The following is a 12,558-nucleotide window of genomic DNA, read 5'->3' as shown; positions in this document are numbered from 1 at the left end:
GCGAAGTATTCGAATACTAAATATTTGTGAAAGTATTTAACTTTAACAAATACTGCAGCTTCCATAAAAGTATTTAATTATAAAGTATTTGAATACTTTAAAGGATTTGAATACTAAAAAGTATTTACAAAATCGAATACTGTCCAGCTCTGCTGTACAGCCCTAATTTATACCATATTGTATATAAATACTAAAACTAAAATAAATACTATAGCATTTTAAATAAACAATGGCTAAGTATTTATTATCAGAAAAAGAATTTGTCTTCCATTAATTTCTACCGTTGAACAATTTTACCCTATAAATGAGGTTTCTGTTTCGTAAATCCACATCGATGATTAGGTGTACCAATGTACAATTACCTATATTTATAATAATTAATATACAATTATTGTAGGTACTTCGGCGTCATTATTGCTGAAGTAGAAATAAAGATACATTGGATAATTATGTTATGATTTCTTAGTAAGATGAGGTTTGAAGGTTTTTATATTTTTGCATGCATCTGATGTTAATGCCGTTTTCTTTTTCATTTTTTTCTATAAAAAAATGTACACACTGTATTAACCGAGGGGTTGTTCATGAATTTTTTAGAGGACGAAGATTTCCTTCATTGCCTAAAAATTGCCACCATTTCCTCAACATTTCTAGCCTTAAGTACCTACCATAAATTTCTCCAAATTTACACAAAATGTCTCCGAATTAACGTGAAACACGTATAACGCTACTTCCCTATATAGAAACCTTTTACCTACCTCCTTAAAATCCTCCTTAGATTTTCTCAGAATTTCATCTAGATTTCATCGGAATATTCCTTACTTCCTCAACATTTCTCTTTTCAATATTTTCCCTAGAATTTCTTCATTCCTTTGAAATTTTTTCCTCTTTCCCCAAAATTTACTAATATTTCCTCCAATTTCGTCACATTTCCCATCAGCTATTTCCTCGAAACTTCCTAGATTTGGGGCATAAGAATATCCATTGTGATCAACCCCTCGGGGTTGGTCACTGCTTATTTTAAGAGAAAAGGTTTCCTGAATTGTACAAAAATTGTTACCATTAACCTTAATTTCCCAAACATTTTTAGCATTGCCTTAAAGTTCCCCAAGTTTCTTCGAATTAAAGTGAAATGATAACATTATATTTCCCTATAGAAAGCCGCTATTTCCTTAAAATTTGGTCTACTTATTTCCGATTTTCCCCTAGGATTTCTTCATTTCTTTGAAATTTCCACCCCATTCCCCAAAGTAATATTTCCTCTAATTTCGTTCATTTCATATACACTTTCTTCGAAATTTCTTAGATGAGGGACAAGAATTTCGTTCGTGATCAACCCAGCTCGGGGTGGTATACTTACGGCTTATTTTAAGGGAGAAAGATTCATTGCCTAAAAACAACATTTCCTAGCATTGCCACAAATTTGCACAAACTTTATCTGAATCTTTTTCTAGACATTTCCCAGCTATTTCCTCGAAATTTCCTACATGACAGGCAAGCTTTGTGATTACCACAAATTCACAAAAAATTTTTCTCAATTAACGTGAAATAAGTAACGTCACTTATTCCCTATAGAAACGCTTTTATTTCCTTAAAATTTGCTCTAGATTTTCTCTTCTTTCCTCAAAATTTTCCTCTTCTTTCCCCAAAATTGTGTAATATTTCCTCGGAATTTCCTCTTAATTTCGCCCATTTCCTATATACACATTTCCCAACTATTTCTTTGAAATTACCTAAATGCGGGACAAGAATTTCCTTCGTGATCAACCCCTCAGGCCGGTTGGTTATGGGTTATTTTAGGGGACAAAGATTCACTGCCTAAAATTGCTACCATTTCCCTTAATTTTCCCAACATTTTTAATTTTAGCATTGCCACAAATTTACACAAAATTTCTCTGAATTAACGTGAAATGAGTAACATTACTTATTCCCTATAGAAACGCTTTTATTTCCTTAAAATTTGTTCTAGATTTCCTGAAAATTTCCTATTGTTCTCTAGAATTTCTTCACTCTTGAAGAAACTCTTCAAGCAACAAAAAACGCTTTTTGAAACTCTTTGAAAATAACTGAAAATGTCAAATCTGGGTTTCCTTTCCCCTAGCTTAAACGGTCGGAAAATTGCCCTTATGTGATGGTTTTGTCCGTCTGTCTGTCTGTGCGCCGGTTCCTTGTTTAACTCGCGAACGAAAAGAGACAGCGACCCTTAGTCCATGGGCTTATATAAAATTATCACTAGATTTAATACTGCGATTAGCATAAATGAATAAAAAATTATAAATTATATTTCGTTTAAAATAACCATAAGTAATAATAAGACTCAAAATATTTAGCTGAAACGGGTTCATTCTATAAATCTTTTACACTTTTAAAAAAAAACCTTTTTGTATTGATACCTATCGGCTTTGCTCGGACCAGCAGGTGTTATTTGAGTTGCCTAACATTGGGAAAACCTTTTTATAACTTGCCTATTTATTCGACGCAGACGGTCTATTTACACTTACGTGTATAGCGATCGTCAACTGCAGTGCTTCTGCTTGTAACTGTTGTAGAAATACATATATGTTTATTTCTTTGATAGATTATATTTAAATTATCCACAATCAACCTTACAATTGCTCATTAAAAATTAAGTTCACATTCACATGTACCGAGTGATCTAAAATGACGGACAGTTTGAATTTCCCCCCAAAATATTTATAAAGTTGGTAACATACCAAATGTAATTTATTTAAAAGCTGTGGTGGATCAATTTAGTGGATCACTAAACAATAATCACAATTTATTAATTAAAAAAAATTATTTTATTTTATTTCAGACCCTCAACCTATTCTCATAAATGAACGTCATCGAAATTGTATGAAAACATTCCGACTTCTTCGTGCAAAATGTTGTGCCACGTATTATACGATAAGGTGTGTAATAATAATCAGAGATTTTCGCATCAGATTTCTTGGGACTACGTTCTTTTACATCTTTGACAACTTCCACTAACATGGTAAGCAGCAGATTTTTGGTTGATTTGTAGTAAGTACAACCGAGTCGAACATGAACATTTTTTAAACGTGTGCGCCTTTAAACAGTGCACCAAAACTCAAGTCATCCCCTTTAAAGCCTTTGAGCCTGAAAAGGAAGGTTACACGAACGTTTTAGTATTTTTTATTTAATGTACATACCGTATATAACCTTTGAAAAGAACTGTTTGCGGTACAGGCAAGAAAATAAAAATTCACATAAGAAACGACGCAAATGATGGCAAATACAAACCCCCTTCTAAACATGTTTGCCAACGCCTTAAGTAAAAAATACTAAATACTTTACGCGCCAAATTTAAACTGTGTGGAGTTATTTTGGATCACACGGTATGAACAGAACGGAAAATGGCATCTTTGGCAAAATAAACGAAGGAACGCCATTGAGATTGTTTGGACAGCTTCCAGGAACCAGGTAACCTATATATGGCAGACAGATATCAACTAGCATTATTCGAAAAGTAGTTGCTTATAGCTACATAAGTACTATCCTACAACCAGCAAAAAGGCATTAAAATTTTTATTACAGGTATTTAGATATACAGTAGGTTGTTACGTAAAGAATGGCAGATGTCAATTATTTCCAGATATAAGTCAATTTGGGTAATGATCAAATTTATTTATAAATCGGTTGCATAATAAAAAACGTAAAATTGTCAAGGTTTACGACATTTGAATGCGCCGGGTTTTTAAAATTGGAGTTATGGCAAACTGTTTAAGGAACCATTTAAGATCAAATTGGCCCAATTAACAGCATAAAATTATTAATCAATAAAGCGCCCACAATAAAACGCGTAGGTATGAGTCAGAATTTTAAGGTTGCCTGTAAAAGTAAAATCAGGCTCCTTTGCTATGTTAAGACCCACTCGAATAATTTCCACCCTCGCCATATGATTGTACACATATTAAAGGAAAATCGATGCATTTGCGCGCGAAACCGGTGCATCGTTCCTTCTAAAACTTCACGTCTTTCCCCTTTGCGCGTTAAGGATGGACAGAGGTGGTGTGCTCTATTTTAAGCGAAACACACTTTCCCTAAGGGGATGATGCTGAAATAGCGACACGACTACAAACAAACTGTGGCCAGCTTCTTTGGTGGAAATACGGAAAATCGCGAACTAGCCGCGTGTGTTCGCGTGTGTTGGAGATGGAAAACACGTGCGTGCAGACTGCGAATGTGTGAAAACGCTAAATGAAAATGTCGAAAAAACGAAAATTCAAACGAACTGTCTGGAGATAATCCACGCGAAATCATGAGTTTTCAAATTAGTTAAAAATCTCACAGTAGTAGTGCTATAGTTATTTAAGAGACAAACCGCAATGTTATCGCATTCGGCATGGCCCCATCGCATGTCGCCATCTACGACGCGAATTCTCGGCACTACGATGTCCCTAGCGCAATCGGAGGAATCGGGAATTGAACCGGGACATTTGGCCACAATTACTGGATCGTTGGCTTCGTTTCGAGAGCCCGACGACATCGATCCCGTTTATGATACCGATAACACCGATCTGGGAAGCGAAACCGATGAAAACGAATTGAAAAGAGAGCTACTGAGGGATGTAGGTAACCTGATTTTCCCTTTCAAGTAGCAATGTTACCTTTATCCAAGAAATGAATCAATCAGTTTTGGTTAATGCCTCATGAACACTATGGAATTTAAGCACAACTTCTAAACCTATGGTAACAGTTGCTGTGATTACCACTTAGGTATACTCTTTACGGTTTTTGCTGTAAACATGCATGTTTTTTGGTATTGAATACCCTATGATCCTATGAATATCTAGCATGAAATAACCTGTACTAAGGGACCGTAACGGAAACTGTAAACAAAAGTTGATTTTAAATAGTCATTTAACCCTGTGATGTAGGTATCACTAACGTTAAACTAAACGTGCAGGTTATCTGTAGAAAACGTTATTTTGTCCATACTAGAACGTAAAGTAACGTTTTTGGGAGATAACGTAGACGTTAAGTTTAACGTTTGGTTCGTTCCAAAACCCAAAAATGTCAAATTTGGCAAATACAGGTGGTTCAATTGCGAAAGTACTTATGACTTTGAGAAAGGGCGATGAGTGTCTATCAAGGAACAAGCTTTGAATATTATCACAGGATCAGATCAGACAAAACCAAATACTTTACTGGTTGGGGGGTGTATTAATGTGAAAGTTTTGAAATGAATAAAAAATTCTAACGTTCATTTTTTTTCAGCAATGGCGTCAGTTCTTCGATCAAGTAAGTATAGAGAAAAACACCACGCGAATAATTAAAATTAACCTCTTTTCGGCGCCCAGTTCGATCGCGAAGGGTTTGGCGAAATACCGTGGCCCGATTTGGTAACCGCTTTGGGACAGCCGGAGTTTCGACAAAGGGTGGGAACGGGAAAAAGCGAAGTGCTACTGGAAAAAGCTCGCACGGCGACAACTCCAGCGATCACGTTTCAAGATTTCGTTAATGTGGTAAGTGGCTTTTGCATGTTTTTCCCCGTACAAACTATTGAAATTTCAACGATCAAAGTACAAAGAATTCCCAAGCAGACCAGGATTTCAATGTACAAGAACAAAGCCCCTTAACCGCTTCCGCTCCCTTTATAATTTATTGTTATTGCAGTGTATTGAAAGTCAATCATAAAATAAACGGCGGCTGGGGTATAAGTCGCGAAAGGGTTAATCAAAAGTTAGAGTAAGGCAATTTAATAAACGCCAGAAATTAATCTCAAACATACCTACATACATTTTTTGCACCTTTAATCCTACTCCTAAATTGCAGTAATTAATTATCAAAGTATAAGATATGTAGGTATTGTATAATACATCCCTTGACGGAATAAAAAGCCGCGGAAAAAAAGCCGACAGAAAAAAAGCCGGCGGAAATAAAAGCCAATGGTATAAATATTTAATATATTAATTAAATAAATAAAATACTTATTATTGTAAATATTTTTGCTTCTATACAGTGGCAGATTTTCCATGCGAGCTATTAGATTAATGAGGTGGCACCCGCAGAAGCAGAAGATCTGCTAAATTATTTTGACGCCACATATGTGTCAGGAACTTTTAGAAGAATTAGAAATAATAATGATGGTGCTCTGAGAATGAGAAACATGGCACCAATATTTCCCGTTGATTTATGGCCACTCTACAAGAACAAAATCGCACTAACAATCAGACGGAAGGACGGAACAATAGATTTTCCAATTTAGTTGGTGAGAACCATCCCACCGTTTGCAAATTAATATCAAAAATGAAGCTAGAGGTCGCTACAGATTTAACAAAAACTAAACAATACGACTTAGGTGTTGCAAAGAAAAAAAAAGAAAGATACGAAGATATGCACAGGAGGTTACATAATTTGTGCAGGAGGTATGAGGGTGACGTCGGACCTTTTTTCGCGGCAGTGGGCCACCTTTTTTTACGTGCCAATAAGTTACGTGTTCATTTTAATGTTATTATTATTATAGATATATTATAAATTATTGTAAACGTATATGTAAACAGTTTGAAATAAAGTACAAATTATTGCAGTACATACATAGTTTATTTTGGAATTTAATAAGAATTTATCTCCTGAATATACATATATAATGTTTTTGCCCTCGGCTTTTATTTACCCCGGCCTTTTTTCTGCCGGCTTTGCTTTTTTTTCCGGCTTTTTATACCCCGGCATTTTTCCCCACTGTTTTTTATTCTTAGATTCTAATAGTATACACGGTGTCCATTTTTCGAGTGCCACTATGGGGATCTCGCATATCTTAAGAGATAGACATTTGGTTAAATGAGGGCAAAGTTACGAATTTTCGTGTTGAATAATAATCTGAAAAGAAATTTAAAATATCTTCAATAGTTTTGAAAATATTTCAAAAAAAGAAAATTTTTGATTTTCGTTTTTAATTTTTTCATGGTAAACTAATCGTTCTAGATATTTCTAATTAATACATTATTCAGGCACTTTTTAATGGATACCCATTTCGAATATGGCATCTCGTTTTCAATAACTTTTAAGATGACGGAGAAACACGTGGCAACTTTAATTTTTCTTATGGGCGCCGTTTTGGATTTTGACATTTTGAGATTACGTTTTTTTTTCTCTTTACAACGGTATGTCACACATGATATGGTTCAGTAACACACTTTTCCTAAAATTACAATTTTCATTTTCTGCGAAAAGTGCTTTGGAAAAACAAAACGTTCTTTTGTTGTGAACAAAAGGTTGACTTATTTCAAGAGTGTAATTTACGTTTGTGCTAGAATTATTGCGAAGATATTATTTATTCTTGAGTATTTTGTTCTAATTTGAATTATAATTTTCTTGCAAAACGAAGGTTCAATTCTATTCAGATGAAAATCTCAACACAACTAGTTCCCTGCCAACGCTTCAACCAGACAGATGTATCAAACTGTCAAACTTTTGTTCACGATAAAAGAACGTTTTGTTTTTCCAAAGCACTCTTCCCGAAAAATTAAAAAGTGCCTGATTAATGTTTTTTGCGATATTTTCAAAACTACTAAAGATATTTTTAATTTCTTTTCAGATTATTATTCAGCACGAAAATTCGCAACTTTGCTCCCATTTAACCAACTCTCTATCTCTTCAGGTAGGTAAACGAGATCCCCATAGTGGCACTCGAAAAATGGACACCGTGTATAACCGTGTAGAGGCGGAAAAGAATACTCATTGCGTGTCGTAAAAGGCGACTAAACAACCGCATATGCATTTAGGAATCACCCCCTAATAATCGGAGGGCCGACCAGTTAGTATCTGGATCTTTAACACAGACTTTTATTTCACGTCTTAACGTTCGATTAGGATTTTGGTACCACCTGCAGTTTTTACATTTTCAGTTGAATTTGTCGCGACTCGCGAGCAGTCATTTCGAGAGTATTTTCAAATCGGGCATATTAACCCATTACATGTACCTAAAATAAGTTTTCTAATCTTTGTCACCCCCTTAAAACTTTCTGATGGAATGGTGTGTTGTGTGATACAAAACTTGAAAGCTAATTAGGTACTTTCCGTAATTAGATCTAACGCTACTTTCGATTTTCAACATTACAAACGCGCACGCGGTTAGATTTATGGATACCTATTGTGGGGTTTACCAATTGCGAAAACATTTCTAAACTGTCTGCAGATGGGGTTCCCCAAGAACTAGATTAACGAAACTATTTATTTTATTGCTATTTGCTACAATTTAACCCCAAGTATTTTCCGAACTATACAACATTTAAAAATGTATGTTTATGTTAAGTTTAAAAAAACACTGAACATAACGAACTTAAAAATACTAAACATTATGAAAGAATAAAATAATTGGAATAATTATTTAAAGTTATGAAATTGAAAGTGCATTTTGCGGTCTGGGAACGCCTCAGTTACATGCAGTGGAAACTATAACGCGCTCCCCTGCTACCATCTCTTCAGGTATAGAAATATGGTGGTGAGAATTTATCAGATTGTTTATCGTTCTCCCTTTTTCTTAGTTCCCTTATTTGAGCATTTACCCTATTATTTTGTTGTATCTTGTTTTTGAAATATTCAATTCGCTTTCCTTTTTCTTCCTCCCCATTTCCAAATCACACCAGCTTCGATTGTTTGACATTTAATTTCATCTCTTTTCTTTCCCACTACTTCTCAGATCTTCCCATCTGTTTTCCTCTGTTGCCATTATTACTAGGTCATCAGTGTATGCCGATGGCCATATCAGACTCCTTCCCTTCTAGGCTTCTCTCCATGTAATTCTTTCATTCTACCCTTTATCTTATTGTCTATTTTCGCATCTTCCATCATTTTCCATACTTTTTTCTTTCCACTTTGTCAAACGCTGCTTTTAATTTAATTTAATTTAATTCTTGATAAACATTTTCTAAACTCGGAATTTCATGAATACATTCTTCACAAAATCAAACTTGCTTCCTTACTACATTAACATGAAGACGAATACGTTTCTCTTCTTTTAAAATCACAACATATCCGGCTAGACTACCGATGCAAATTAGCGTCACTTTATGATCTCTGTCTCTCTCTCTCTCTCTCTCTCAAAAGAACTTGCATGTAAATAATTCAACGTCGTTGTTCCCCGGCGATTCTCGAAATTCCTCACCGTTACTCGAACTGATAACCACTTCCATTGCATATCTCGCACGTGGTATTTCAATCACAAAACCAATTAATTTTTTCTCGATAATAATTATTACTGACATCTGATTAAATAAGACTGTTAACTCACGCAAAAATTACGATTATATGTTCCCTTATTTATGTTTTTAAATTTATCATACAAACCGACAAGAAATAGAATTAAATGAATTAAACAATTACCGACTAACAATAATACTAAAAAATAATTCAACAACATTCTGTGCCCATTTTAAATTAAAAAAATTTCCAGGTCTTATGAAATAATTTGAATTGCGTAACATACAGAATATCCCTACTATCATTTCCGATATCCATACTGAAATTACGTTAACAACATGTATTTTTACACTACAAGGTGGCTCGCTCTCATTTTCGGTATTGTTGTAGACTGTAGAGAAACAATATACGAAAAAATTCATAAAATCGGTCAAGCCGTTTCGGAGAAGTGCGACCACAAACACCGTGACACGAGATTTTTATACAGGGTGTAAATTTTAAAACTTGCAGTCGGCCATATTTTCCAAACTAAAGAAGATATTGAAAATCGCGCAAAACCATTTCGGGGGTATCGAGGGGGAACCAGAATGACGTTATGAGTGACAACCCCCCACTTCCCATAACCCCCACTAGCCCCCCCTCTTCAAAAATCCTAAATGGCAACCCCATACTTGTGACACATCGTTGGAAAGCTACTGAAAAATGCTTTCCAGTGGTACCAATAAAGTCAATATTCATTAAGACAATTTAACAAAAATTTAATAATTAACAAAAAAAATAAAAATTAAGCTATGCCTATGTTCAAGATTTGGTCGATAGATTCGAAGAAACGGGATCTGTTATCAATGAAAAAGGAAAGCAACCAATGAAGCAGCTCAGGTTGAAGTTCTTGGCCAATTTGCCATTTGCGTTTCTTTCTTTAATTTTGTATTTATCAGACAACCACTTCTACAAAACCATCATACTCCTACTGTCGCCAATTCAAATGTAACGCCAATAAGGAGCGCTTGAGGTACCTCCTCTTCCATAACAAAATTAAGCGCAAAAGAAATTGTGCACCTGCATCCTCTGTTATCAGCGCATCACGTGCGTCTTGAAATCAATTAACTTTTGCGATAACAACGTCCTTATTGCAAAATGACCAGACAGCACTTAAATGACAAGAAATTATACAATTAAGAACAATTCTAAAATGGAAAAATAGACACTAAAATAACAAATTCCCATGAAATAAACTCATTCTGTGCTTATTCGTAACGAAATCCTCCAAATTAAAATTAAATTAAAACACTCGCATATACAGGGTGACCCGTTATTATCTTCGCCCACTTGACGTTTATACAACACTGAACTATTACTATCTATCACTATTGAAGAAGATGTGGAACGGTTACAATGTTCAGTTCAGGACGTAAATAGCACTTTCAATAAGCAAACTCAACAATAGTTCATAGTTTTCATAAATATCTATTTACGTGTACTTATATACAAATTCAACGTTCAGCGACTGTTATGTAGAATAATTGCCATAATTTGCAATGAGATCCACTTTGTTTGAATTGCATTTGTTGCTAAGAAAACATTTGCAAAGTTTGTTAGACTGGGGTGGTTCCTAATCCAATTGAGAAGGCTTTTAATCATTTAAATATCGGAAGTCTCTCAACCAGTACCAGTACCGTCTTTGTTTGTAGATGGTACTACCTGTCTGGAACACAGGCGAGGGTTTTGACCAAGCAGGAAAGTGATTAAAAGAAACTTCTTTTGGTAATGTTTATTACGAGGACGGGTGATTGTTGTGACTTTGCGAAGTCATAGTATGCTGCATGCCATGGAAGTTAACAAATCCAACGACACCAAAATTGAAAAATTCCTATTTCCTAGGGAATGGGTTGCAGTGGTGGAAAAATATCTCTACCACCCCTTTCGTTCCTAGTCAACTTTTCACAAATTTTCTTCTAGTTGTTCTATTTCCAATTGTAGACGAATTTGATGATTTTTCATCTGGTCATGATGTAGCAGGGGAGTATTTTTGATATAAAAATCGAGGGGGGCAAGAGGTCGATCACATTCGGGTGGCAATTTTTAAAGTACGGGGGCCTCCTTCGGGTTAAGAAAGAAGATACATTGACGTGTTGATAGTACAAAGGATGTTCTAAACGCATTGTTGACGGTTCGATGGTAAAAACATCGAATGCCGTGACTAAGTAGGTATCTGGTGGTTGATTTATATTTGAAGTAAGTGACAAGCGCCACACCTGCCACTTTTGTTGGTAACAACAACGGAATTTTATTCCGATGACCGATATAGTGCGTCCGAATAATGTTTATTTATTTTCGTATACGGTGATTATATGTAAAATTATGCACGGGCCTCCGACGCGGACCGTCTTGATAGATTTCGTAATGCGTAGAAAATTAATTTACTGTCGGTTTTTTGTGGCCGATTCCCGATGAAACGTTAACAAAAAACAACAAGACAAATTCTAAACAAGGCATTGAAATAAAGCAAACTCTTTAGCATTTAGTAAAGGTAAATAATTGTATTTCGGCAGAAGCTTAATTATAGAGTACCATCAAGTAGGCTCTGACAAGGAAACGCTTGTAAGGAGGCCGCTAGCTCATTACCGATTTAGAGTGTTGGCCATCGGCTTTGCTAAATAGAGAGGCAGCAGAAACAAGTATCGATTGGTACCCAAACTAGATGACCTGTGCCCTATTATCCTTGTGTGTCCTTGCCACTACGGTGGTCTAAATTAAAGGAAATTACACAGATGCTGAGCAAAGTTCAGAAACTTTGTACGGTGTTGATGATCTCCGATTCAGCGGTGTGATTGATGTAGGATTATAAATTAAAATCTAAACTCAATGACGTCGAGTTACGCCTCGGGGTGTAGCGCAAGGTTCTTTATTTGGGATCTTTATTATTTATATACGAGCGGTACGCTAACGACCGTAATTTCGCGAAAAGGAAAAATGAAATTCTTCGGGGGGTTTTGTAATGACACAATTAATGAAGAGGACAGGCACAGGTAGCGAAAGGTGTGATTAAGGCAACCACCCGCGAACGCCCTTGAAAAACGACCGTCCCCGCAATGATTGGAATTCAGCAAAAAACGCCAATTTATCATACAATCATAATGACCGCGTTGTGCAAATGAGCGTAACGCGTCTTTTTGATCTCGCACTACGGCCGTAATTAGTCGCGGGATGTTACGAGAGTCGATCGAAAAATAACAAACAAAAAGGGGGCGCTATTGTTGGAATAACGAGCGGAACAAATGACGTGGGATTTTATTGAACGTCAAAATGTCGGTACGGTTGAAGAAGTAAGAAAAAGATTCGCAAATAGGTTTACAAACCGCATTCAAACAGAGATTTCGGTCATATATGGATAGA

General features: G+C 35.5%; 1 protein-coding gene across 2 annotated transcripts in view; it reads left to right on the top strand.

The window, feature by feature from the left end:
- The first annotated feature begins 2,974 nt into the window (after positions 1-2,974).
- Positions 2,975-12,558, top strand: part of LOC116179080 (protein rhomboid-like) — an 80,382-nt gene continuing 70,798 nt past the window's right edge. The window contains exons 1-3 of one of the 2 annotated variants that reach the window (XM_031498787.1): positions 2,975-2,992; positions 5,239-5,262; positions 5,322-5,486. In XM_031498787.1, the coding sequence (XP_031354647.1) occupies positions 2,990-2,992; positions 5,239-5,262; positions 5,322-5,486 (192 nt within the window). In that variant the 5' untranslated portion in view covers positions 2,975-2,989. Of the gene's footprint in view, positions 2,993-4,014; positions 4,590-5,238; positions 5,263-5,321; positions 5,487-12,558 lie in introns of those variants that run through there. The other variant, XM_031498786.1, reaches the window with a different exon arrangement.

Source organism: Photinus pyralis, unplaced genomic scaffold (assembly GCF_008802855.1).
Source record: "Photinus pyralis isolate 1611_PpyrPB1 unplaced genomic scaffold, Ppyr1.3 Ppyr1.4_LG8, whole genome shotgun sequence".
Lineage (NCBI taxonomy): Eukaryota > Metazoa > Arthropoda > Insecta > Coleoptera > Lampyridae > Photinus > Photinus pyralis.
The sequence above is the reverse complement of the archived record's forward strand: the minus strand, read 5'-3'. Positions and strand labels throughout refer to the sequence as shown.